General features: G+C 35.6%; 1 protein-coding gene across 5 annotated transcripts in view; it reads right to left on the reverse strand.

Moving 5' to 3' along the window:
• The window catches only part of COG5 (component of oligomeric golgi complex 5), a 364,064-nt gene that overhangs the window by 57,072 nt on the left and 282,030 nt on the right, over positions 1–24,962 (reverse strand). For all 5 annotated transcript variants that reach the window (XM_045387484.2, XM_005550486.4, XM_065541066.1 and 2 more), the window contains 2 exons: positions 22,797–22,958; positions 20,520–20,619 (listed from right to left, as the gene is read on the reverse strand). In XM_045387484.2, the coding sequence (XP_045243419.2) occupies positions 20,520–20,619; positions 22,797–22,958 (262 nt within the window). The remainder of the gene's footprint in view (positions 1–20,519; positions 20,620–22,796; positions 22,959–24,962) is intronic.

A 24,962-nucleotide genomic window follows, 5' to 3' on the forward strand; every position in this document is an offset into this window, starting at 1 on the left:
GTGACCTGAAAATATATTTATTTTCCTGTAGAACTATGTTAAAAAGATAATGCTTAAGCACTTACAAGAGTCCACAAAATCCAACTTAATCAATAATATGATGAACTAATACTAATAGAAACTGAGCTCCCAAGAGAAAGCAAATGATGGGGTCTGTGCCAAGGTAAGGATGGGGAAAGGCTCCTGAATAAGGCACTCTGAAAGTGTAAGTGGCCATGGTGAGTGGCATCAGTGGGTATGGCAGACTTGGGGCGGGGGGATCAGATGCTAAATATACATCTGACTATAATGGGCATTTAAATGTTATAAGCTCTAGCTGTACAATTTTAAAAATCCAATCTCTCTTACTTCTCTTGAGAGTCTCTCCAATCAATTTTGAAGAACAAAGATATGGGAAAGGGAAAGAATTTTTATGTTATTTTATTTCAATTTGTTTTGTGTGCTCAGTATTTAATGAGGAGATATGCCTGCTGCTAGATATGTAAGAATTTTTATGTTATTTTATTTCAATTTGCTTTGTGTGTTCAGTATTTAATGAGGAGATATGCTTGCTGCTAGAAAAGGGTAGAGATCTTTTATTATTGAGGACTGATCATATTTTGGGGGTTTAAAAGTATAGACAGGTCCACGTCACACCCTCTTGGATGCTATCATCAGGAAGACAGGTAATAACAAATGCTGGCCAGGATGTAGAAAAACTGAACCCTCACACATTGCTGGTGGGAATGTAAAATTGGAGGAGCTGCTTGGAAACAATCTGGTCTTTCCTCAAAGGTAGATACAGAGTGACTATGTGACACAGCAGCTCAACTCCTAGTGATATATGTAAGAGAAATAAAAACATATGTTCACACAAAAATCTGTACACAAATATTCATAGCAGCATTTATTCATAATAACAAAATAGAAACCCAAATGTCAACCAACTGACAAATAAAATGTAGAATAACCACACAATGGAACATTACTTAGCAACACAAAGGAATAAAGCTCTGATACAAACTACAGCATAGGTGAATTCTGAAAACATTATTCTATGTGAAAAAAACAACCACAAAAGCCATATATTAAATGGTTACATTTATATGAAATATCCAGATTAGGCAAATCTATATGTGCAAAAGTCGATTGGAAATTGCAGTGGGGCAGTGGTGTATATGAGGAGTGAGTGCTAACTGGTATGAGGTTGCTTATTGGGGTGATGAAATGTTTTAAAATTGACTGTGAATATACTAAAAACCACTGACTTGTACACTTTAATGGGTGAGTTATATGATATGTGAATTATATCTTAATAAAACTGTTTTTTAAAAAAGCATAGAAAGAATCCCAGACTTCCAAGGTTATTGACTGATGCTCTGAGAACCTTGTGAAAATGAAGGTTAAGAGATGACTTAAGTTCAAAAGACCTATAAAGCTATATAAAAAGAATATTATAGTTTTGGGTATAAAACGTTATTGACATAAAAGAACTAAAAATGAAACGTCATTATGCCAAAAACAAAGAACAAAATAAAAATATCAAAGTGAAAATGTAAGTTTCCAAAAGACTGGAGATGTAAATAATCTGCTGCTTATCCTGATTTTACTGCACAGAATATAATCAGTCCAAGTCCAACACTTAGCTAAGTGGATGACCGTGTATCTCTCTCCAGTACCACTCTTGTCGTAGTTTTTGTTTTTTTGGAAATATAGTCTCCCCTCAGTATACAAGGAGGATTGATTTCAGGACCATAACACCCACCCCCCCCACCTAAATCCACACATATTCAAGTCCCACGGTGGGTCCTGAGGAACCTGTGTACAGCAAAAGTTGGCTCTCTATATATACAGGTTTTATATCCCATGAATATGGTACTTTTGATCTGCCTTTGGTTGAAAAAAATCTGTGTATAAGTGGACCCATGCCACTGTAATCTCAAATTTACAGAAAGTTGCAAAAATAAAAACAGTACGAGGAATACTGTATGTTCTCTATCTGGATTTACCGATTGTTACATTTTATCCCGTTTGCTTTATCATTTGTATTCTCTCTCTCTCTCTGTCACATACAGGAATGTGCATAATTTGTTTTCTGAATTATACATACATTATGGCCTTTTATATTTACCCTTAAATATTTCAATGTGTGTATTTCCTAATAAGGATATTTTCTTACAAAACCAAAGTTGTTATCAATTTCACAGATTTACATTGATGAAATACTTTTATCTGGCATCAGCCATATCTCCAAAGAGTTCTGGTTCCTTTTAGTGGAAAATGGAATTAGAGACCAAGATCTGGGCACTAGGTTTGCTCACTGCTGTTGACCCCTGCTTCTTGATTAAATCAATCTTCAAATAGATGATCCTTCCAATACAATGGGCTCTCAGTTCCTTGTCCTCTTCTCCTTCAACAATCTTACTATTCACTCCAACTCATTTATCTTCTTCCATGGTCACACTCTATAATCTTGCCATTATAATGACTGAACTCTTTCGAATCTGAGTTTAAGTATGCTACTCTCAGGCTGCCATTTCAAATCTTTCCCTTTGATTTTACTTATTTTTAATTTTAATTTCTGTGAGTACACAATAGGTAGATATGTATTTACATTTCTCTTTGTTTTTTCTTTTTTTTTTTTTTAAGACAGGCTCTCTCTCTGTCACCCAAACTGGAGGATAGTGGCATGTTCTTGGCTCACTGCAACCTTCGCCTACTGGGTTCAAGTGATTCTTGTGCCTCAGCCTCCTGAGTAGCTGGGATTACAGGCATATGTCACCATACCTGGCTAATTTTTGTATTTTTAGTAGAGATGGGATTTTGCCATGTTGGCTAGGCTGGTCTTGAACTCCTGGCCTCAAGTGATCCACCTGCCTCAGACTCCCAACATGCTGGGATTACAGGCATGAGCCACTGTACTGGCCATCCCTTTGATTCTAATTCCAATAATTCAGTAACCCCTTTAGACCTCCCAAATGTACCACCTTCTTATTCTATCTCGCAGGAGTCCCTGATACCCATGTCTTTGCTTCCTTCCTTTCTGGATTAGATTATGTTATGTTATTCATTATCATCAATTTCAGCAGTGAGCGACATCTTTTCAGCAGTGAGTGGTATCTTGAGAGGAAATGGGATCCAGTGTACCTGTGGAGATACTGGCTTTAAACTGGGGCCTGGAGAGTTCATTAGTTTTCAGAGAGCAGGCGGGGCAGGGTATTAAGAATACATATATTCATGGTCACTTAGGAAAATTCTAGTCCTGGGCGAAACCAAGTCAATGCCTGAATGTGAGAAGCTGAATGAGCTTCTCACTGGTTGGACTTTAAATCTATGATCACTTAACCAAGGTGGGTTCTTGATGTTGCCTGTCAATACTGTTAAATATCCCATTCATGCTCCTAAGCCCCTAGGAGATTGTTCCTCGCCTTCTCCTCATTTCTCTGATCTCCGACACCTCCTTCCCTCCTCCTTATTCTCAGTTGATGACTCTGCTGTATACTTCCCTGAAAGAACAGAAGCAATCAGAAAACTCATGTTCCCAGAATGTCTGCTGTCCCCTACCACTTGCTAGCTGAGTGACGTGTAGCTTCAATTTCTTAATCTGTAACATGGAACTAATAATACAATTTATACCAAAGTATGTTATGTAAACTGTAAAATGCCTTAAAAATGGTAATACCATATATTTCTATCTCCAGACAATTCTATGTCTTATTCGTATTTTCTTTTCACTTTTCCTTTGCTTGGTTCCTTCCCCCAACCTCTAGTCTATCTCAGTACTGGCTAGGGACCAACTGAACAGATTAGCATTTAGGAATGAGAACCAAATGCCAGTGAAGCTGCCTGGAGTTACAGAGTAGGTTTTGCTCCATTTGGGTTGTGGTAACAAAGCATCTTGTACAAAGTAGGCACCTCAACTACTTCATAATCCTCCACTCATCTTCAGCCACTTTAACCTTTACTATCTCAAGCCATTTCCTGCAAGCTCCTTAAAATTGACATCACTAATTCATGTACATGTTCAGCAAGGTGTCTCAAAGTAGAAGATGCTTATTGTATATGCTTGTTTTTTCAAAGCCTATCTTATTTGAGATGAATACAATTGTACCAAGGTGCAAAAATACAGCTTGGCTGTAAAGCACTGAGAATGAGGGAACTAGAAAAGTGGGAGCAATAAGAGATTCAACATTGTAAAATAGGACAAATGTACATACTGATTAATCATGTTACACTATTTCAATACAATCTGGAAAGATGTTAGAAACCAAAAGAGTTGCATTTGAGTTTATTTGTAAAACACACACACAGACACACACGCACGTGCACACACAAGCAAGGAATGAGAGGGAATCCAAATGCTAAACAAATCCTTAAATAAAAATTAAAATAATTCTTATATGCAAATGACAAGATACACTGTTTTTTAAAATTTAATTATCTGAACAAAATATTCTTCAGAAATTCTAATTCTGTACATCTGCTCATTAGGAACAGCATGTGAATTCAATGTGTGAGAAATAACTGATGAGACTAGATAACTGAAACAATAAATTACATAATTATAATAACATGAAGAATGTTTTTATATAACTGTTAATCTGCAGATGAAATGACCAAAATCTCCCTAAACATCATGCCTGAGGACTAAAAGTAAAAGAAATAAAACTGACAATTCAAGGGATGAGTTGGATGACAACTTTAAGTTTCTATTAAGAAAATCCAAGAATTATTTGTGGGGAGTTATAAAGTTGATGACTCCAAAAAATGTCTAAAAAGAACAAAATAATATGTTATAGATTACTTATAAACTACAAAAGGGTAAGTAAGTTACTTTCCAGATATTAAGGAAACACTTCTAGTGGTCTATTTATGCCCACTCCCATGCATACAGAAGACATCAATAATCAACTGTGGCCCTTTTATGGTCTCTCAACATTGCACTCCAGGCAGTGACTACAAATCTCTAAGACTTGACCCAGGGCATAAAATCTATTGGCAATTCCTGATCTATATCATATCAGGTTTTTAGATATACAGTTCAATGATCCTCTAGGTCAAGAGATACTAAGGAGCAATATATTCCAAGAGCCTCAAAATTGCCACACCCTTACATATGTAAGAAAATATTGTAAGAAATATATTGTAAAAAAATTCCAGACAATGGAGCCAGGCATGGTGGCTCACATCTGTAATCCCAGCACTTTGGGAGGCTGAGGCAGGAGAATCGCTTGAGCCCAGGAGTTTGAGACCAGCCCAGGCAACATGGCAAAACCCCATCTCTACAAAAAATACAAAAATCAGTTCGGTGTGGTGGTGCGCACCTGTAGGTCCCAGTTACTTGTGAGGTGTGAGGATGGTGTGAGCCCAGGAGGCTGAGGTTGCAGTGAGTCAAAATTGTGCCACTGCACTCCAGTCTGAGTGACAGAGCCAGATCCTGTCTCAAAACAACAACAGAAACCAAAAACGAACCCCAGAAAATGTATCATAAGAAAATAATACAGAAAAGTTTATACACAAAGATTATATTTATAAAACGGAGAAATTGGAAAACCCGACATATCTAAGAACAAGGGAAAGGTTGGGTCTATTAGGCAATTTTGAAAATGTATAGGAAAGGACAAATCTGTAGGTTCACACAGCAATTTGTCACTTTCCCAGCACATCAATCTAACTAAACTTTGAAAATAAAAGAAACTAATTTTCTTGAGTGCTAAAACTATCAGAAAATATTTTCAAGAAAATATTCCCACAGTGTATGTCACACTTTCCTGGTTTCATAAATAAGATACACAGAACATGGACCTGAAGAAGGCAAATTCTACTTAGGTTAACCATTATAAATGTTCACTAGTGTTTGAGCAGTGTGTTTATGCTGTTACATCTCTTCTCTGCTTTTAGTGACTTTATCCGAGCTTAGTAGGGTATATAGAGCTGCATTCCCCTTCATTCATTAAACAAACTTAGATTACTACCTCTTTTGATATTTGGTGTTTCCTATTCTTCTTTAAATTTTAGTGATTTGACGAGTCCTCCCCTTATTCCTAAGGTGTAAACTTTCTCTTTTTTGATCTTTTTTTGATATTCTTCCCTCATCTTGGTCTAATTTGCTTTGAAGTGGGAAACCAGAGGACTAACGATGTTAAAGCTGGGAGACTTTCCTATGAGTTACATGTGTGTACTTTAGTTTATGGACACTGTAACATCAATTCTAGCAGTTCAGAGAATGAGTTCATTGCCTTCTTGGTTCTTAGTTATACCCTAGACTGTTAAATTTATCAAATATTTGACAATTTAAAAAAGAGGTTTTTACTAGCTATTTACAAAATAAAGACAGGTATAATTGAACCATAGAACAGATTCAATGGTAAAGTTGTATCTTAACATCAGACTAAATCTTCACACAAAATCTGTTATTAAAGAGATGATAGCTAGAGATGGGATCCAGTTTGAACAGTTAATATATAACTGAAAAGTGAGAAACAAAATCATGTCTTGTTTATGCATGAGAGATGAACATGAACAACACACAGGAATAAAATACAGCTTTGTAATTCAAAGCTCTGTTGCTCAAACACCACCAATTCCCATTACACAAAGCCCCTTTCTCAACCTAACTTTCTCATTAACCTTCTCTAGATTTTCCATGTTCCTGTCAAAACCTCCACCTGGCAATACAGGGGGTAAGAAATGCAAACACAATTTGCTAAGAATGAATCATTTAATCAAATCTATTATCCTCCCTAAGAGCTTTTATTTTTCTTGAAAGGGTCTTAAGCTTTTGAACAGCAGATAGAATTTCTACCTACTAATGACCTAAACACTGGCCTTGTTAATTAAATTTAGAGTCATAAGTCTGCATATTTCTAATTATTTGAAAAAGAAAGAACTGTTCACTTTCAGGTATGCTGAGATTTTCCCACTTTCCAATAATGAATACTGTAAGTAATTTATTAACAACTTAAAAAATCCTTCATATCTACATGAAATGTAGAGAATAAGGCCTCTTTGATTTACAGTAATTTGATTATAGTACAAACTAAACTTCAAACTACAGAATTTCAAAAAAGAATGACAGTTTATTACTCTGAGGGATACAGAATAACTAAAATCCTAGCTTCCTAGTATTAATGCCTAATTAATCAATACAATTAAAAAAAAAATAACTGGGGTAAGGGCCAGACATGGTGGCTTACACCTGTAATCCCAGCGCTTTGGGAGCTTGAGGTGGGAGGATCGCTTGAGGCCAGGTGTTGGAGACCAGCCTGCACAACACAGTGAGATCCCCACCTCTATTTAAAAAAAAATTTTTTTAAATGTAATTAAATCTGTACTCTTACATGCATTATTACTTTTCGTAGTAAGAAATTCTTTTTTGTTGTTTTTTTGAGATGGAGTCTCACTCTTGTTGCCCAGGCTGAAGTGCAATGGCACGATCTCGGCTCACTGCAACCTCTGCCTCCTGGGTTCAAGCAATTCTCCTACCTCAGTCTTCTTAGTAGCTGAGATTACAGGCATGCACCATCACGCCTGGCTAATTTTGTATTTTTAGTACAGATGGTGTTTCTTCATGTTGGTCAAGCTGGTCTTGAACTCCTGAACTGAGGTGATCCGCCCACCTCAGCCTCCCAAAGTGCAGGGATTGTATGAGTCACCGCGCCCGGCCTAAGAAATTCTTTATATATAGTCCCACAATAATCTTCAGTTCAACTAAAGTCCTAATAATAAAAAAGTGTATTACTGAACTCCAAGTTAATTAGGTTCTTTCTGTATATTGGTTTTAATATTAATGTTTACAATGTAAAACCAGGAAAAAAGGTTCATTACCTGATTGAAAGCAGGAATTCATTTTGTAAAACATGGCACTATTATATTTGTCATTCTATAATTGTGTTTGCCATAAATGGCTATAACAGTTTGAGAAAGTATCTCAAGAGAAGTAGTTTTAAAGGATATAATTCCAATGTGGCTTGACTGACCCTCTTCCCCACCACAGTCTCTCGTTTTGATAGTGGATTTGTCCATTTCTCTCTATAATTCTATCCACATATGCTTTATTAGTCTGAGGCCGTTTTGTAACGTATATCATAATTCTTTGCCTTCCTAGTAAATTGTTCCTTTTCTCAATATGTGACCTTCACAATCCCTAATAATGCTTTCTGACTTAAAGTCTATTCTGTCTGATGTTAATATCGTTGTCAGCATTCTTCTGATTAGTATTTGCCTGAAATATTTTTTCTCCATTCCTTTACTTTCATCCTTTATCTGTCCTTATATTTTAGGTATGTCACACGAAGCTGAATTCAGCCATTGATTCTATGCAAATCGAAAAATGTCAGTGGCCAGTTTAGTATATTTATATTTATTATGACCAGTGATGCATTTGTTGGAATTATTTTACTACCTTTTTATAAACTTTCTCTTATTTGTCATGATTCAATTTTTGCCTCTTTTGTTTCTGTATATTTTTCAGCCTTTTACTCAGCTGATAGTTTCCTTTTTTACCCTTTTCCATTAACTTAATTCTAAGTTACATATTCTATTTCTATTCTTTCAGTAGTCATAATTGTTAATATTATATTCAATTTAAGCCAGGCGCGGTGGCTCATGCCTGTAATCCCAGCACTTTGGGAGGCCGAGGCGGGGGGATCACGAGGTCACAAGAACGAGACCATCCTGGTTAACTTGGTGATACCCCGTCTCTACTAAAAATACAAAAAATTATCTGGGCGTGATGGCGGGTGCCTGTAGTCCCAGCTACTCGGGAGGCTGAGACAGAAGAATGGCGTGAACCCAGGAGGCGGAGCTTGCAGTGAGCCAAGATCATGCCACTGTATTCCAGCCTGGGTGACAGCAAGACTCCATGTCAAAAAAAAAAAAAAAAATTATATTCAACTTAATCCTGAACAATGACATGCATTTTAAAATGCTTTAATATCCATCACTCTTTCCTCATTTTATACCTTAATGTGGACTTGTATTTTAGTTCCATCTTACTTCTATGTTCCATATTAGTCACTATTCTAATTTTATGCAATTAAAGATTAGATTTACCTACATGTTTATCAATGTTTTGTGCTTATTATTACTTCTTGCATTCTAACCCTTCCTTTTTGCATTAGATTTCCTCCTTCTGCATTCAACCATTAAATAGTTTCCCTCTCATTCTGAGTGAAGGACAAAGCCCTTACTATAGCCTGCTAGAGCTGGCAGGATCTAGGGTTAAGGTTACACAGTTTCAAGGATGTCAGACTGGGTCACAAGGAATTCTGGAAAAGCAAGAGCATTTAATCAGTTTTAAGTCTGTCAGTATTCAAGAGTCCAGGCTTATAAGCAAGAGGATCTGGGGTTGAAGGTATCATTTTATGGTGGTATAACCAAAGTCCAGAACACACATTGCTTCAATAATTGCCAGGCTGCTACTGCCTTTTTAGGCACTTGGACTTGCCTCTTCAGTTCCATTCATTGTGATCAGTCCCTCTGAATACTAATCAAATTATTCCTTCTTGTAAAATCTTACATATGGTAAAAATTGAAACAGAACTGAAAGGCATAAACTTTTTCAAAAAGTTTTCTCTCTTGGGTTCTTAGCAAAGATAGTACTCACATATGCTTTTTTTTTTTTTTTTTGAGACGGGACCTCCCTCTATTACTCTTACTGGAGTGCAGTGGCCATGATCTTGGTTCACTACAGCCTCCGCCTTCTGGGCTCGAGTGATCCTCCTGCCTCAGCTTTCCAAGTATCTGGGACATCAGATATGTGCCACCACATCCCGCTAATTTTGGTATTTTCAGTAGAGATGGGGTTTCGCATGTCGCCCAAGTTCGTCTTGAACTCCATGGCTCAAGCGATCCACCTGCCTTGGCCTCTCACAGTGCTGGGATTACAGGTGTGAGCCATGTCGCCCAGCCTCACCTATGTTTTGAATTACCAAAAGTGAACATAAAAAATCTAGACCCAAGAAAAGAAAGATGTTACACACACACACACATACACACACACACACACACACACCTCTTTACTCCTTCATTTTCTCCAAACTTCCAAAATATATACTACATTTAGTTTTGGTAATGTTATTTTAGGCAGTTGATGTTTAAACTGGAGAAAAGTGGCTGTTTGGTAAAATTAATTGTTTAGTGTGAATTTTAATATACTGTGACTGTCTATATGTGGGATTGTTTCTCTCTCAATGTTCCATTTTTCTATACCTGTGATAATACTTTATACTTCATTATCTTAACTAGAACTTTTTTTTTTCTTTTGGTAGAGATGAGATCTCACTCAATTGCCCAGGATGGTCTCAAACTCCTGATCTCAAGTAATTCTCCCTCCTCAGCCTCCCAAAGTGCTGGGATTTACAGGCGTGAGACACCACACCTGGCCTTTACTATAACTTTATGAGTCTTCTTATCTAGTAGAGCAAATCGCTCTGCATTGTTCCTCTTCTTAAAAAAGTGTCTTGATTGCCAAGTGTGGTAACTCATGCCTGAAATCTCAACTACTGGGGAGGCTGAGGCAGAGGATCCCTTAAGCTACAGTGAGCAAGGATCATGACATTGCATCTAGCCTGGGCAACAGAGCAAGACTCCATCTCTTAAAACAAGTGTCTTGGTTATTCTTGACATTTCTGTATTTCTGTAAAAATTTAACAATCAACTGATCAACTTTTTTTAAAGTTAGAATTTTTATTGGAATTACATCAAATCTATAGATCAATTTCAGAAGAATCAACCTCCATATAATACTGAGTCATCTAATACATGAATAGCACATACACCATCATTTAAAAAATTCTTCTTCAATTTCTCTCAATACAACTTATAGTTTTCAGTGTAAAGTCTTGCCTATATTTTGTCAAATTATTCCTAGAATTTGAAAATATCAAATTCTGGAATTTGATATTTTCTGCTGCCATTGTAAATAGCCTTTTATACAGTGAATTCTATTTTCTGTTTGTAGCTGGTAGATAGAAATAGGTGGTTTTCAGTGATACCTTGTATACAATGATTTTACTAAAATCATAATTCTAGAATATGCTTTTGGCTTTAATCATGTTCTCTATTTTTTTTTTAACTTGATTGTTTTCTGCTCTCATCTTTATTATTTCCTTCTTATGTGTTATGGTTTAATTTGCTCTTTTTTTCCTCTCTCTCTTTTTAGTTTGTTAACGTAGAAGATTAGATCCTTGATTGAGATCTTTTTTCCTCCCCAATAAAAGTATTTAATGATTTGAACTTTGCTGAGTTAGCTGCATCCTACAAATGCTAATACATTTGTTCTATTTGCATTTTTATTTAGCTCGAAATATTTTTTAAAAATATCCCTCTTTGGCCTATAGATCATTTAAATGTTTGCTGTTTAACTTTCAAATACCTGGGGGATTTTCCAGATAACTTTCAGTTACTTGAGGAGGAAGAATCACAGGCCTCTTTAAAATCTGTTAGAGCATTTTCCCAGGAAAATTCTGTGAAAGGAAAATAAATCTTGGGGCCCCCAAAATCACTAAGCTAAAGGGAAGTCACCCCTCTGCTCACTGAGATAAATGTATATCTGATTGCCTCCTTTGGAGAGGCTATTCAGAAACTCAAAAGAATGCAACCATTTATTTCTTATCTACCTACGACCTGGAAGCTCCCTCCCTACTTTGAATTGTCCCGCCTTTCCGGACAGAACCAATGTTCATCTTACATATGTTGATTGATGTCTCATGACTCCCTAAAATGTACAAAATCAAACTGTGTTCTGACCACCTTGGGCACATGTCGTCAGGACCTCCGGAGGCTGTGTCTCTGCAAGTCCTCAACCTTGGCAAAATAAACTTTCTAAATTAACTGAGACCTGTCTCAGATATATGGGGTTCACAATTTCAAAAATATTTTGAAAAATACTTCTGTTTTCATAAAACTTACAAATGGAACTAAGTTTTGTAAGTTTTATAATTTCCTAGGATCCACAAATCCCCTAAACCCATTGCCATTGCTAGATTATCAATTCCTGCCCTACGATACTGAATATGCTAAAAAGATTTTCTAAGAGATAGAGACAGAGGATTTTTCTTAATTCCCATTACAGAGAGAATCTTTCCATGTCACCATTTTTGCTTTTAGATATGTCTCAGAAAATACTCTAAACGGGCACAACCTAATACTAGTGAGTTGAATAAAAGCTGCTCAAAAGTGTGCTACATGTCTGATATAGCAAAGGATAATCAAAGACAATCCATAGCTTCTAAGATTCAAACAAGCTTGCTTATATTCAAATGAAGAGTTTTAGTTTGCATCCTAATTTTTAAAAGGAAGTCTTCCTCATTCTGGGTTTGTGCCTAATACATGTGTTGGGGGAGGGGTAGTTATAGTTGCCCCATTAATCATGCCTCCCTCCATATAATTACTGCAGGTCTCCAATTCAGAACTGTATCTAATGCTGGTAGCTGGTGTCACACTGGGATACTGCAGATGTAGTTCCTAAGCATGTTTTGGCCTTAGTTCCATTTGCAAGGCAATCTTGCTGTCTGTCGCACTAGGTTGATGCCTATAGCGGCCCTGGGCAGTAAACGCAGGTTTTCTTTAAATCTTATTATGAGTACAGCTATAACTTTAATGTGATATGCATTTGTATGTGGGTGTATGCTAGGAAGGAGGGTGCTCTAAGTAAACCACAGCCTAACTTTGACTAAATGTTGACAATTTTATCTCCCAGAAATATACTTTCAAATAGCGTAATTTTTAAGCATACACGAAGGCATTAAATTATAGTTCATACCTTGGAAAAGGGTAGGATTAAAAGCTCTACTTGATCACTAATATGCTTCAACAGATATAAAAGCTCTATAGTGTTAGGACTTCCAATCCCAGTAAAAAATTGACTATGTAATTGACCAATTCTCTCAATGAGAACATCTGGAAAAACTAAACAACATATTTCAAAAATCTTCTTGATGGTATTGAAGTGATAACATGGCAGTAAAAAATTATGGTGCAAGATTCAATTACCCAATTTCTTTTCAAACTTCTAATACTAATATTTTCTAGGGTGGGTATGGAGGATTCCATTTACTCAGATACTAAAAAACTTCATATTCTGGAATGAAGAAAAAAAATTTTAAATGAGAAAGATAAAAAAAAAAGAAAAGGAAAAATGTTTGAATATTATATGCCTGTGGCAATGAAAAGAGGTTTAGGACAATTAGAAAATGTGATAAGAGGTCAACATATATAATTTAAAAGTCATATAGAAAAAAGGCTTATGATTTTTATAGTAATATTAACATTAACTGAAATCATTAAGTAAATTACCATAGCAATGAATTTCTCTCTTCTTTGGCAGTGAAGGTGGTATCAAATGACATAAAAATTTAGCAAAAACACACCATTAGGATTCAAGTAGGGAGCGTACATCTTTGGGAATAAAAATAAAAGCTCAGCCAGGTGTGGTGGAGTTGCCTGTGGTCCCAGCTACTTGAGAGGCTGAGGCAGAAGGATTGCTTGAGCCGAGGAGTTTGGGGCTTTAGAGAACACTGGTTGCACCTGCGAATACTCCCTGCATAACAGTCGGGCAATGTAGCGATACCCTGTCTCTAAATATTAAAAATTAAAATTAAAAAGGTTCATGAGCTCTCTTTTTTCATTGTTACATGCTCTCAATTTGGCTTTGTGATAGATGGCATAATTCGTCCCAATTCTTCACCTACTTTGTATGTACATTCTTTGCTACTTAATTTTGTACTGTGGAGGGGTTGTTTTGGTGAGTGAGACTTATGGGAATATTTTCTCTCCTGCGCCCTGTCTTCATCATGAGATCAGGCCCAGGATAGCCTGCTGCAGGATTAGAGATACATATAACAGAGCAGAGTTTTAATATGGTTAAGGCCAGCCTAGAACAGCAGCCAGCCAGTCTTGTGAGTAAACCCAGCCAACCTCAGTAAAGCCACCTAGCTAGTCCCCATATGACCTGAGAAGCATGAGCAAAAATGCTTACTGCGTGTCACCCATGTCAACAGCGGCTGTCAGTTACACAGCATTCTTATGACAACAGATAACTAACACAGACTTTGACTTGCTTTAACTAACAATTTCAAATTTTTTACTTTCTCTTGAAAATATTATTTGTCATTGCTCTCTGTCTTCAATATGATCTACTGACTCTTAGTCCTGACAGTTCGTCTAGTATTGATTTGCCACAGCCCCCGGAAAATGAAGCTCTTACAGGTCTGAGAAGCAAGTCAGAAAGCTATCTTTTTTTCTTCTGCTTTTGTAGACACAGGGTCTCACTATGTTGCCCCAGCTAGTCTTGGACTACTGGGCTCAAGCAATCCTTCTGTCTCGAACTCTCAAAGTGCTAGGATTATAGGTATAGCCAGTGTATCAGGCCAGAAAGCTATCTTGAAGAAAGGATGAAGTAATCCCAAAACAGTCCAACATAAGAAGAGAGGTAACAAAGAGTGGAAGGCTATCTAAAGGATCAAGAGGGCCAGGCGTGGTGGCTCACTTTGGGAGGCTGAGGTGGGAGGTTGCTTGAGGCCAAGAGTTCAATACCAAGCTGGCCAACACAGTGAGATCCTTCTCTTAAAAAAAAAAAAAAAAAAAAAAAAGGATCAAGAGGCTACCCAGGTAACCTAAAGGGATTGGTGTGCTGTGTTTGTATTACAGTGAAAGTGCATTTGGTCAAAAAGACAAAACTGATTTGTTTCACCTGTTTGCACATAATATAAAAACTCTTCCAAGTGATTTCATATTTCCTTTGTGTGTTTTTTTTTTGTATTAACAACATAAGCTATTACCATATAATAATATACGGGGTGACAGCCCATGTAGATGACATTAAAATCTCCATTAAATAATACTTGTATTTATTTATTTATTTTGAGATGCAGTCTCAGTCTGTTGCCCAGGCTTGACTGCAGTGGTGCAAGCTAAGCTCACTGCAACCTCCGCCTCCTGGGTTCATGTGATTCTCCTGGCGCGCACTCACACCTGGCTAATTTTTGTATTTTTAGTAGAGATGAGGTTTCACCATTTTGGTCAGGCTGGTCTTGAACTTCTGACCTCAGGTGATCCGCCCACCTCAGTCTCCCAAAGTGCTGGGATTATAGGCATGAGCCACCAGACCTGGCCAATACTTTTAAAACTAAAAACAAACAAACAAGCAAAAAAAAAAAATTGAACTCATATTTGAGCTCATGTCTCTATATCATTTAAATATCACACATGTATGCTTTTTTCCATCATAGGAATGTCAAGTCTCCAACTTATGAAATTATATGAAGAATAAAGTGCATATTTACAAAGTCTTAAAATAAAACCTTAGTGTCTAGAACTAATGACCTCATACACAGCTACTGATCTGCATTGAAGTTGAGACCTCCCCTTAAATGTCATTCCTATTATTGTTTCAAATGGTCTGCAACCTAATTAAATGCCAATCTCCTTTCTCACAGTTCATAACATTTGCCATTTACACTAAGATTCTAGATGCCATTCCCTGGAACCATCAAATAATGGTTAGTGTCGGAAAATACCCTTCAGTTTTTAAAAGGAATACTTATTAATATATTTGCCTCCACAATTGATATCAAAAAACTTTACAAGCCTATATAAATTTTAAAGGTGCCAATAAAATATATACTAATATTTTAGTTTCCTTTTAACACACAGAGGATAAGGAAAATACCAATTAAAACTTGCCATTGTGGCTAGGTACATTGGCTCACACCTGTAACCCCAGTACTTCAGAAGGCCAAGGCTATGGATCATTTGAACCCAGGAGTTCGAGACCAGCCTGAGCAATGTGGCGAGACCCCCATCTCTACAAAAATTAAGAAAATTAGCTAGGCATGCTGGCGTGCCCAGAGGCTGAAGCAGGAGGATACTTTGAGCCTGAGAGGTGGAGGTTGCAATGAGCCATGATCATGCCACTGTACTTCAGCCTGGGTGACAGAGTGAGACCATCTCAAAAACAAACAAAAACCCCCAAACTTTCCACTGTAAGGTCTAGGGACCTTTTCTTCTAAAGGTCACATTTCAGACTATACAAACAAATCCCCAATATATCACCATTAAATAATTTGTTCAGTTCAGTCATAAAATATTGTAATATTACACCTATAGGGTATGTGGATTTGAAACACAAAATTCTACTTAGTTAATTATAAACTCACAATTGCTGTCAAGACAAATAAGAATTTTTAAATGAAAATCTAAAAAACTTTGATCTCACTTTTACAAAAGAGCATCTAGAAAGCTGATATTCACATGACCCATACTAAGTTAAATACATATTGGAGGAACTAAATCCTATTGCTTAGAACTCAGATGTGAAGCCTCAATGCTAAATCCCTACTATTTCAAAATTCAACTATGAAATCATCTAACTATACATTAAGAGCACGGAAGTAAAATAAACTATTCTATACATAAATAAAATATATTACGCATATATTAACATCTTGATATACTGTAAAATGAATGAACAATTCACAAAACAATATGTATAACACAATGTAACTTTTCTTAAATAAAAAAGATGTTATGTTTATATATAAGCTACAGATCAGAAATAAGAAAACATTAAAGGTTGGTGCAGAGGTGAACATGGGAGAGAATACAGTCATGGGTTCTTAGTTTCTGTTTCTGGTTGGGCCAGTAAAGTCCCTTACTCATACTTTTCCGCTTAGCACTAGAGACAGAAACTAAAAATCATGGCTTCAGGCTGCTAAAAGCCTAACAAAACACAAGAGAACAACAACAGTAAAAAATAAGGCGAGTTGAACAAGCTTGTTTTACAGTCTGGTCTGGATTTGAATGCTAGTGCCAACACCTGCTTCCAGGCATTCTAATTTTAGTAGTCGATATTACTCATGCTATTAACTGTTCTCAGCTTCAATTTCTACATTTTGTAGTGGTGGACAGTAATACTTCCATCTAATGGGACTGTTGTGAAATAAATGAAATAATATATATAAATGGCTTGGCACAATTCCCTGATTCACTATAAAGGTTAATGACGGTAGTTATTTTTGTGGCCCAACCTCACTTTAAAAATAAATTCTCTGGTACCGCTTTGGATTCAGAAGGACCGAAGGACTTCTCCTTACAGAGATATAGGTTTGTATAACACATACCTTTGGTGATTAGTAAGAGAAAAGCCTTAGGGAAAAAAATAGGTAATCATAAAAATAATTTCAGATGTATTAAGTATATAATGCACTCTACATATAATTTAATGTTGTAATCTACTATATCCCAGAATATTAAAAATCAGCTTGAAAAAACCTTTTATAAGTCTTTCTCCTGATACAAATTAAAGCTATAATTAAGTATACTAACATGTTTCAGTAGCCAAGAAACTTCTATAACTAATCTTTAGGGAAATAAATTTCAGATTCTGAAAAGCTGCTCAATGTACATTTCAGGCTGTATTTTCAAGTCACTCTTTCTGAAAGCATGCTTAAAATTCTAGCTTTCCTTTATCTCACTGCTTGAACATTCCATTAATTATCTGATTTCCCTCCCTCCCTCATTCCCTCCCTTCCTCCCTCTCTTCCTTCTTTTCTTTTGTTTTCTTTTGTTTTCTTTCCTTTTTTTTAAAATTATACTTTAAGTTCTGAGATACATGTGCAGAACGTGCAGGTTTGTTACACATGTATACACGTGCCATGGTGGTTTGCTGCACCCATCAACCTGTCATCTACATTAGGTATTTCTCCTAATGCTATCCCTCCTCTAGCCTCCCACCCACTGACAGGCCCTGGTGTGTGATGTTCCCCTCTCTGTGTCCATGTGTTCTCATTGGTCAACTCCCACTTATGGGTGAGAATATGCAGTGTTTGGTTTTCTGTTCCTGTGTTAGTTTGCTGAGAATGACGGTTTCCAGCTTCATCCATGTCCCTGCAAAGGACATGAACTCATCCTTTTTAATGGCTGCAGAAATAACGTCACACATCTACAACCATCTGATCTTACACAAACCTGACAAAAACAAGCAATGGGGAAAGGATTCCCTATTTAATAAATGTGAAACTAGACCCCTTCCTTACCCCAATACAAAAATTAACTCAAGATGGATTAAACACTTAAACATAAGACCTAAAACCATAAAAACTCTAGAAAACCTAGGCAATACCATTCAGGACATAGACATGGGCAAAGACTTCATGACTAAAACACCAAAAGCAATGGCAACAAACGCGAAAATTGACAAATCGGATCTAATTAAACTAAAGAGCTTCTGCACAGCAAAAGAAACTATTATCAGAGTGAACAGGTAACAGAATGGGACAAAATTTTTGCAATCTATCCATCTGACAAAGGGCTAATAGCCAGAATCTACAAAGAACTCAAATTTACAAAACAAACAAACAAACAACCCCATCAAAAAGTCGGTGAAGGATCTGAAGAGACACTTGTCAAAAGAAGACATATATGCAGCCAACGAACATATGAAAAAAAGCTCATCATCACTGGTCATTAGAGAAATGCAAATCAAAACCACAATCTCATGCCAGTCAGAATGGCGATCATTAGAAAGTCAGGAAACAACAGATTCTGTCACTTCTTAATCTTGTAGATTGGAAGCTTAAATTTTTCATCTTTGAAAAGAATCTCCCACTCATTGATTTAGTTTTTGTACCAAATCTCAAGTCAACATTTCCATTTATAGGCAGAGTAGTTATCCAATTCAAAAATCTGTTTCAAGTCTTTCTTCCACTAAAGACTATTTGGCTATTTTCCTCTAAATGTTTTCAGTCAAATTATTCTAAAAGAATAGGAATATTTGTAAAGATTAAAGAACAGGTATAATTTTAAAACATAGAGGAGTAGAAGAGTGTTATTAAATGCCAAGAAATGAACAATCACAGCAAGTTGTTACTTAAGACATTAGTCAATAATGTATTTTAAAAAATAGGGCATATGCTTTTTATAATCTTATTTAATGCTTAAGTTTCCCTTATACACTAAAATGAAAGTTGAAAAATAAAAGTATCTTTAATAAAAAAAGAAATAATCCAATTAAAAACCAAAAAATGTCAATGATTTTCTGTTAGCCTTCAACACTGCAGGTACGTTAGGTAGGCTTAAGTAATTTACAGCCACCAACAATTTGATCAACAGTATCAACTCAGTCAAACATTTGTAGATATATTTTTATTTCATCTAAGCCATTACTATGTTAACTGAAGTACATATTACCATTACCACTGTCCCTCCGTACTCTCAATGCAAGGTACTTTCTATATATATGCTGGGTCTTTCTTATGGTGTTAACTTCAGGTCTTGGCATTGTCAGTAATTACACTGAACTCCAGTAGATATAATACTGAATTTTATTTATAGCAATAACCATGCTTTTGAAGCAATGAACATTATAATAAAGCATCTTTAAACACAGATTGAGAGAAAAATTACTAATCTAAATTCATAGTAATTTCCTACCAAGAGCCTCCATATCTCTGTATGGTTAGTTTTCAATAAAGTTCTTAAAAAGATGCTTGTAAGATGATTTTGTCAAGACTACAAGATCAACTGAATGGAAAATAGTTGTACCATATTTGCAAACAAAATCTGGCCATCCATGGGAACTAAAAGTAGGAAGCCTCGTAACATGACTGTTACCTCCAAGGATCATTTTATGTAAGTCCTTCAGTATGTCATCAACTTACCCTAAAAATTATCACAGAACAAACTGAAACAACTTGGATATAGGTAAAAGTAGATTATTTTGTTTATTATGATATTTCAATTGGGAACAGTTAGAGAGGATAAACTGAAAATGTAGTTGGCTAACACTCTAAAGATAGTGGAGACAATCAGATTTTGATACACTGTCTAAAATTAGTCTATCAATAACAATAAAAAAAATTGAAGTCTTATTTTGTTTGAATTTCAATTAGCATACATACATACTGGTGAAATATGTATGCTTAACTTTAAAACATTAATGTATAGAATTAAGATTATGATTCAGTTATGTACTTATTATTTTAAATGCATGCCTATAGCTATTTCAAATAGAATAATTTTAGGGTTAAACTCCCAGGCTCTGAGGTTGGAATCTTTAAAAAGTAAATAAACATTTTTCTACTAAAATTTTACGTACTTTACTTCCTACAACAGTTTTCTAACAGTTCAAGTCAATTTCACACTAGGTGACCATGCATGAATGATATATGGAATTAGTGGTCACACAAAAGGGAAAATTTGATTGATCATATATAATTATAATTTATGTAAATTATTTAAAATATTTAAATATTTAAAAATACATAATTAGCCCATTAATTGGCACATGCGTTAAAAAAAGAAACCTTATAAAACTTGCCTGTCTTCTGAAAGTGTACTGACAATGTGTAGGAGGGCCATTTTTTTGTTAACAGAAATTTTTTTTCTAGTTTAAATTCATCGGGAAGTTATAAACTTTCACTACAGTAAAAATGGAAGTAAATGAATAGTCAATTCAATATTTATGATTAGTCAAGTATTATATAGTTAATAATTTTAAACAAAATCATTAAAGTTTACAGATAAAGGATATCACTTACAAGCTGCTCTGACTTTACACTGTATAACTGGATGGTCTTTGCCACATTTTTTGACACAGCTAATGTGAGGTTTGTATCAACAGCAGCAACATTTAGTTCACTGGAGAAAATAAAAACAGTTTTTAAATATTAGCACCATCGTTCATCAACAAAGTAAAGAGCAAGATAAAAACTCAAACCCAATAAGCAATATGGTTATTCTTTTTATAGATTTCACTGCTTCCAAGAACTGGTTGCATTGTTTCATTTTACCACCTAAATTCAGCATTAGGAAAATGTGCCTGGAGACAGCTTCCTTAATGACCAGTTTCTCATTAATAAAAGCATGTCATATGTGGGTTCAGTCTGTCATTAAAGGGGTAAATCGTGTACAGATTTTTAGAGTCGCACTCTTGGTAAGACTGACAAAGTGCAATTAGAGGCATTGCATATCACAGACATCTGCAAGGAAATGACAGCTCTTGAATGGAAATGATGACCTGGAACGGACACAGGCTAAAAATATAAATTACACATGATATATACTCAGTTTCTCTAGAAATTATGCCAATTCATGCTAGGTTGAATAGAGTAGCTTTTTAAATAATATAAAAGCATAGCAGGTCTATAATTACAAATTTTTAAAATTCGGATTCTTAAAGTATTTTTTTGTCATGCTTCTTTTCAACTTTAACATTGGATTAACTGGGGCATTTGATCTGACTGCCAAAAAAAAAAAAAAAAAAAAAAAAAAAAGGTATTTTATAAAGACCATGGAAAGAATACTAGAAATTAAAAATCATATAGAAACCCATATACAGATGGAAAGCAAGAAAAGTAATTATTGTCCCTGAAGTAGTAGAGTAAATCTTACCAGATTCTCTTTCTAAAGAAGTTGAAAGAGTTTGAAGCAATACTAGTGCATACTATGTATAACAAAAATGCACTTTCATATAGTATTGAGACATAATTTTGTTAATGTTCACTTTTAAATTTTATTAAACACTACCATAAGCAAGATTCTTCCAGCTGTAGATTATATTTGATTATAGCATTGTCCAGTTGCATAGAGGAATGGGAGAGATTCCTCTTAAATATTTACATAAACAGGTCAAAGAGATCAAGTTACTAGGACCTAGTCAGAACTTTGGAAAATCAAGGCAATTGTGGAGAGATTTAAGACCAAGATGCTGGGCAATCTAGATAATTTGTAGGTACATCTGCAGCAAAAGATATGCTTATGTATATTATTATACATGTGGCTTTTTATTTTTATTTTTTGAGACTCACTCTTGTCAGCCAGACTGGAGTGCAGTGGCATGATCTCGGCTCACTGCGGCCTTCGCCTCTCGGATTCAAGCGATTCTGATACCTCAGTCTCCTGAGTAGCTGGGGTTACAGGCATGCGCCACCAGGCCCAGCTAATTTTTGAATTTTTACTAGAGATGGGGTTTCACCAGGATAGTCTCAAACTCCTGATCTCAGGTGATCCACCCACCTCCACCTCCCAAAGTGCTGGGATTACAGGCGTGAGCCATCATGCCTGGCCACCTGTGGCTTTTTAGTCTTACTCTTCCATACCTCAGAATCACCATCTTCAAATCTTTAAAAGAATTTAGACCTCGGTCTCATACTATTTTTTATTCCTTAAAATATCCATCTCAAACGTACAGATCTATTATTATGACAACTTGTTAGTCATGACAGAAACAGATAATTTCAACTGCAAATTAGTCTGGACAACTTTTAAATAAGTGTCTAAAGCCAACAGTATATAATTACATTGTCTGCAGGCATTCAGGTGGCACCTCTGCTACGATATCCTCCCTTTTTAGAGTCCTAAAAGCTGTCACATTCACTTAAAAAGCTTAAAATAGCAAACGCAAGCTAATCAAACTTATATTCTTATTTCTGCCATGAAGCACTTTCTGGAGTTTAGGATAAAAAAAATTAACCTGTATGTTTTAGTTTCTCAATTTATAAAATCATTTATTGTATTTGATTTCTTGTATAATGTAAGAAATTTACTATGGTATAAACAGCTAGGTTTACTTTGCATCCTTGGCAAGATACAGAATAATTATAATAGACTATTTTTAGACTAAGGTATTTAAATTATTTTATTAATTGGAATCTCAAGTACTTACTATGCGTGCACTCATTTACTGTAAAATTCTTAATTGTGGGCCTAATTACTTGAATAATTTGAAAATAAATTAAAAATGTACTGCTATCATATATCACTAACAAATATGGCAGTCATCTTATATGGCATGCCGCTATATAAAAAATACGTACCTTGCTATAGTTTTAATAATACCATCAAGTTCATCAGAGGAAGGAGGATTACGACCACCAGGGGGAAAAACCAAGTTGATAGGATCGAAGAGTCGAGATAAGGATTTTGATAGATAAGCAGCCTCATAGGGTTGTAGTGAGTCTTTCAAAGCCTTTTCTGGACTGTGGAAACAAAATTTTTTAAAAACTAACTTAAAACTGCACAGAACTAAATGCTATTGTATCAGGCTGTAAATATCTTTTTAAAAAACCTCCCATAAAAACGTAACTCTATATTAAGAAAAAGAAAATAATTTGTTTTACAATGTACATATTTACAAATATATTTCACAATTAAACATTCAGGACTATAGTAACTTTTTTGTTTGTTTGTTTGTTTGTTTTGAGACGGAGTCTCACTCTTGCCCCGGCTGAAGTGCAGTGGTGCAATCTTGGCTCACTGCAATCTCCACCTCCTGGGTTCAAGCGATTCTCCTGCCTCAGCCTCCCAAGTAGCTGGGATTACAGCTGTCCACCACCATGCCCGGCTAATGGATGTATTTTTAGTAGAGACGGGGTTTTGCCATGTTTGTCAGGATGGTCTCAAACTCCTGACTCCAGTGATCCACCTGCTTCAGCCTCCCAAAGTGCTGGGATTACAGATGTGAGCAACTGTGTCTGGCCTATATTAACATTTTAATTTCTACATAAGTCCCCACTATCAATGCACAATAATATGCACCAAACCTACTGTATTATCTGTTTCCTTAAACTAAAGGAGTAACAGTAAAATCCTATTAATGCTAATGGGGGATATGCCTTTACTTGCAAATCCTACTTACGGAGTTATCAAAGCATAGGGAAGAGAGACCAGCCTGCAGAGACCTGCTCCATTAGCTTGGCCCTTTCCATCCACAGCTGCCTCCCTAATAAACCTCACTGTCTGAGAGGGAAGTGTACAGACTTAGGTTTTACGTTTTCCATTTTTGTGTTCCACTTTTGAGTTATTTTGTGAGACAAAATAAAAAGTATTTGTGAAAGTCCTAAAATCATGTAAATATTCCCAAGTAGAGTTCTTTGTTTTATAATATTCTTCACAATATCAAACTTAACCTGAGAAATATTTCTTTCCTGCTTGCACTTCCTGTATCTTTTATCTTCCTGTATCCTGAAATCATGCTGATTTTCATTTAGTAGTCAAACTATTTGATCTTACACTTTTCTTTCAACAATTACTATCAAATGTCTATAACCACTATTTTCATGTTTCCTTATTCCTATAATTAATTCAGTGTCTTCTCACATCATCCCTGTTTACAATCCTTCTACCAGCTTTTGCATTGTCTTTTTTCTTTTATAAAGAACAAATTTCCCTTCATCTAAAAAGTTAACCTTTAAAACATCTGACCTGCTTCTTCATGTATGTGAAACTTGGCTTTCTCTTTTTCTCACCCTTCTGGTGAACTGATAAGACCTAGAGATCAGAATGCTCTTGGCTCCAACATCATAATTCCATAGTTATCTCTTAGTATTTTCTCATTCGATAAGTATTTCACTCAACACATATTTACTGAGAATACTATGCACCAGGCACTTTGTAAAGTGCTAGGAAGATAGAGATTAAGAGCGCTTTAGAGTTGTGAAGAAATTGGCAGGTAAAATGTTAATTATAATAATTTCTTTAATAGATGAAGATACCAAGACCACGATGGGAGCATGAAATAACTTAGTATCTAAATCTGTCTGAAGCAATCCTCTGTTGAAGTCTGAGCCATCTATTTAAATGTCACTATTTGTACTCATGTCATCTACTGACCTCAGAAGCCTCTTACCACTTCTGCAGAAATTTTGGCACTGAATTATAAGAACACTTTCCCATTCTCCAAATCTACCATTAAAGATCTTTGGTGACTACAATGTCAAACGTCTTTTCTAAAACATGTCCTATATTAAAAGTCTACATTTATAATAACCTTTATTTTGGCTTTACTAGGGGGCTTCCAAATTTGAGTCATCACTTTGAACTGCTCCACTTCTAAGATCTTCAAGCTTAAAGGAAACTTTCTACATGCCCCACCTTCTATCTCTACTTTCCCTTCCACAAATATTAAGTCACTACAGTATTTGCCAAGTATTTCCTAGGTGCAGAACTATAGTAGAGAACTTGGTTTAAAAAAAAATTCCCGG

Source organism: Macaca fascicularis, chromosome 3 (assembly GCF_037993035.2).
Source record: "Macaca fascicularis isolate 582-1 chromosome 3, T2T-MFA8v1.1".
NCBI classification, from domain to species: Eukaryota; Metazoa; Chordata; class Mammalia; order Primates; family Cercopithecidae; genus Macaca; species Macaca fascicularis.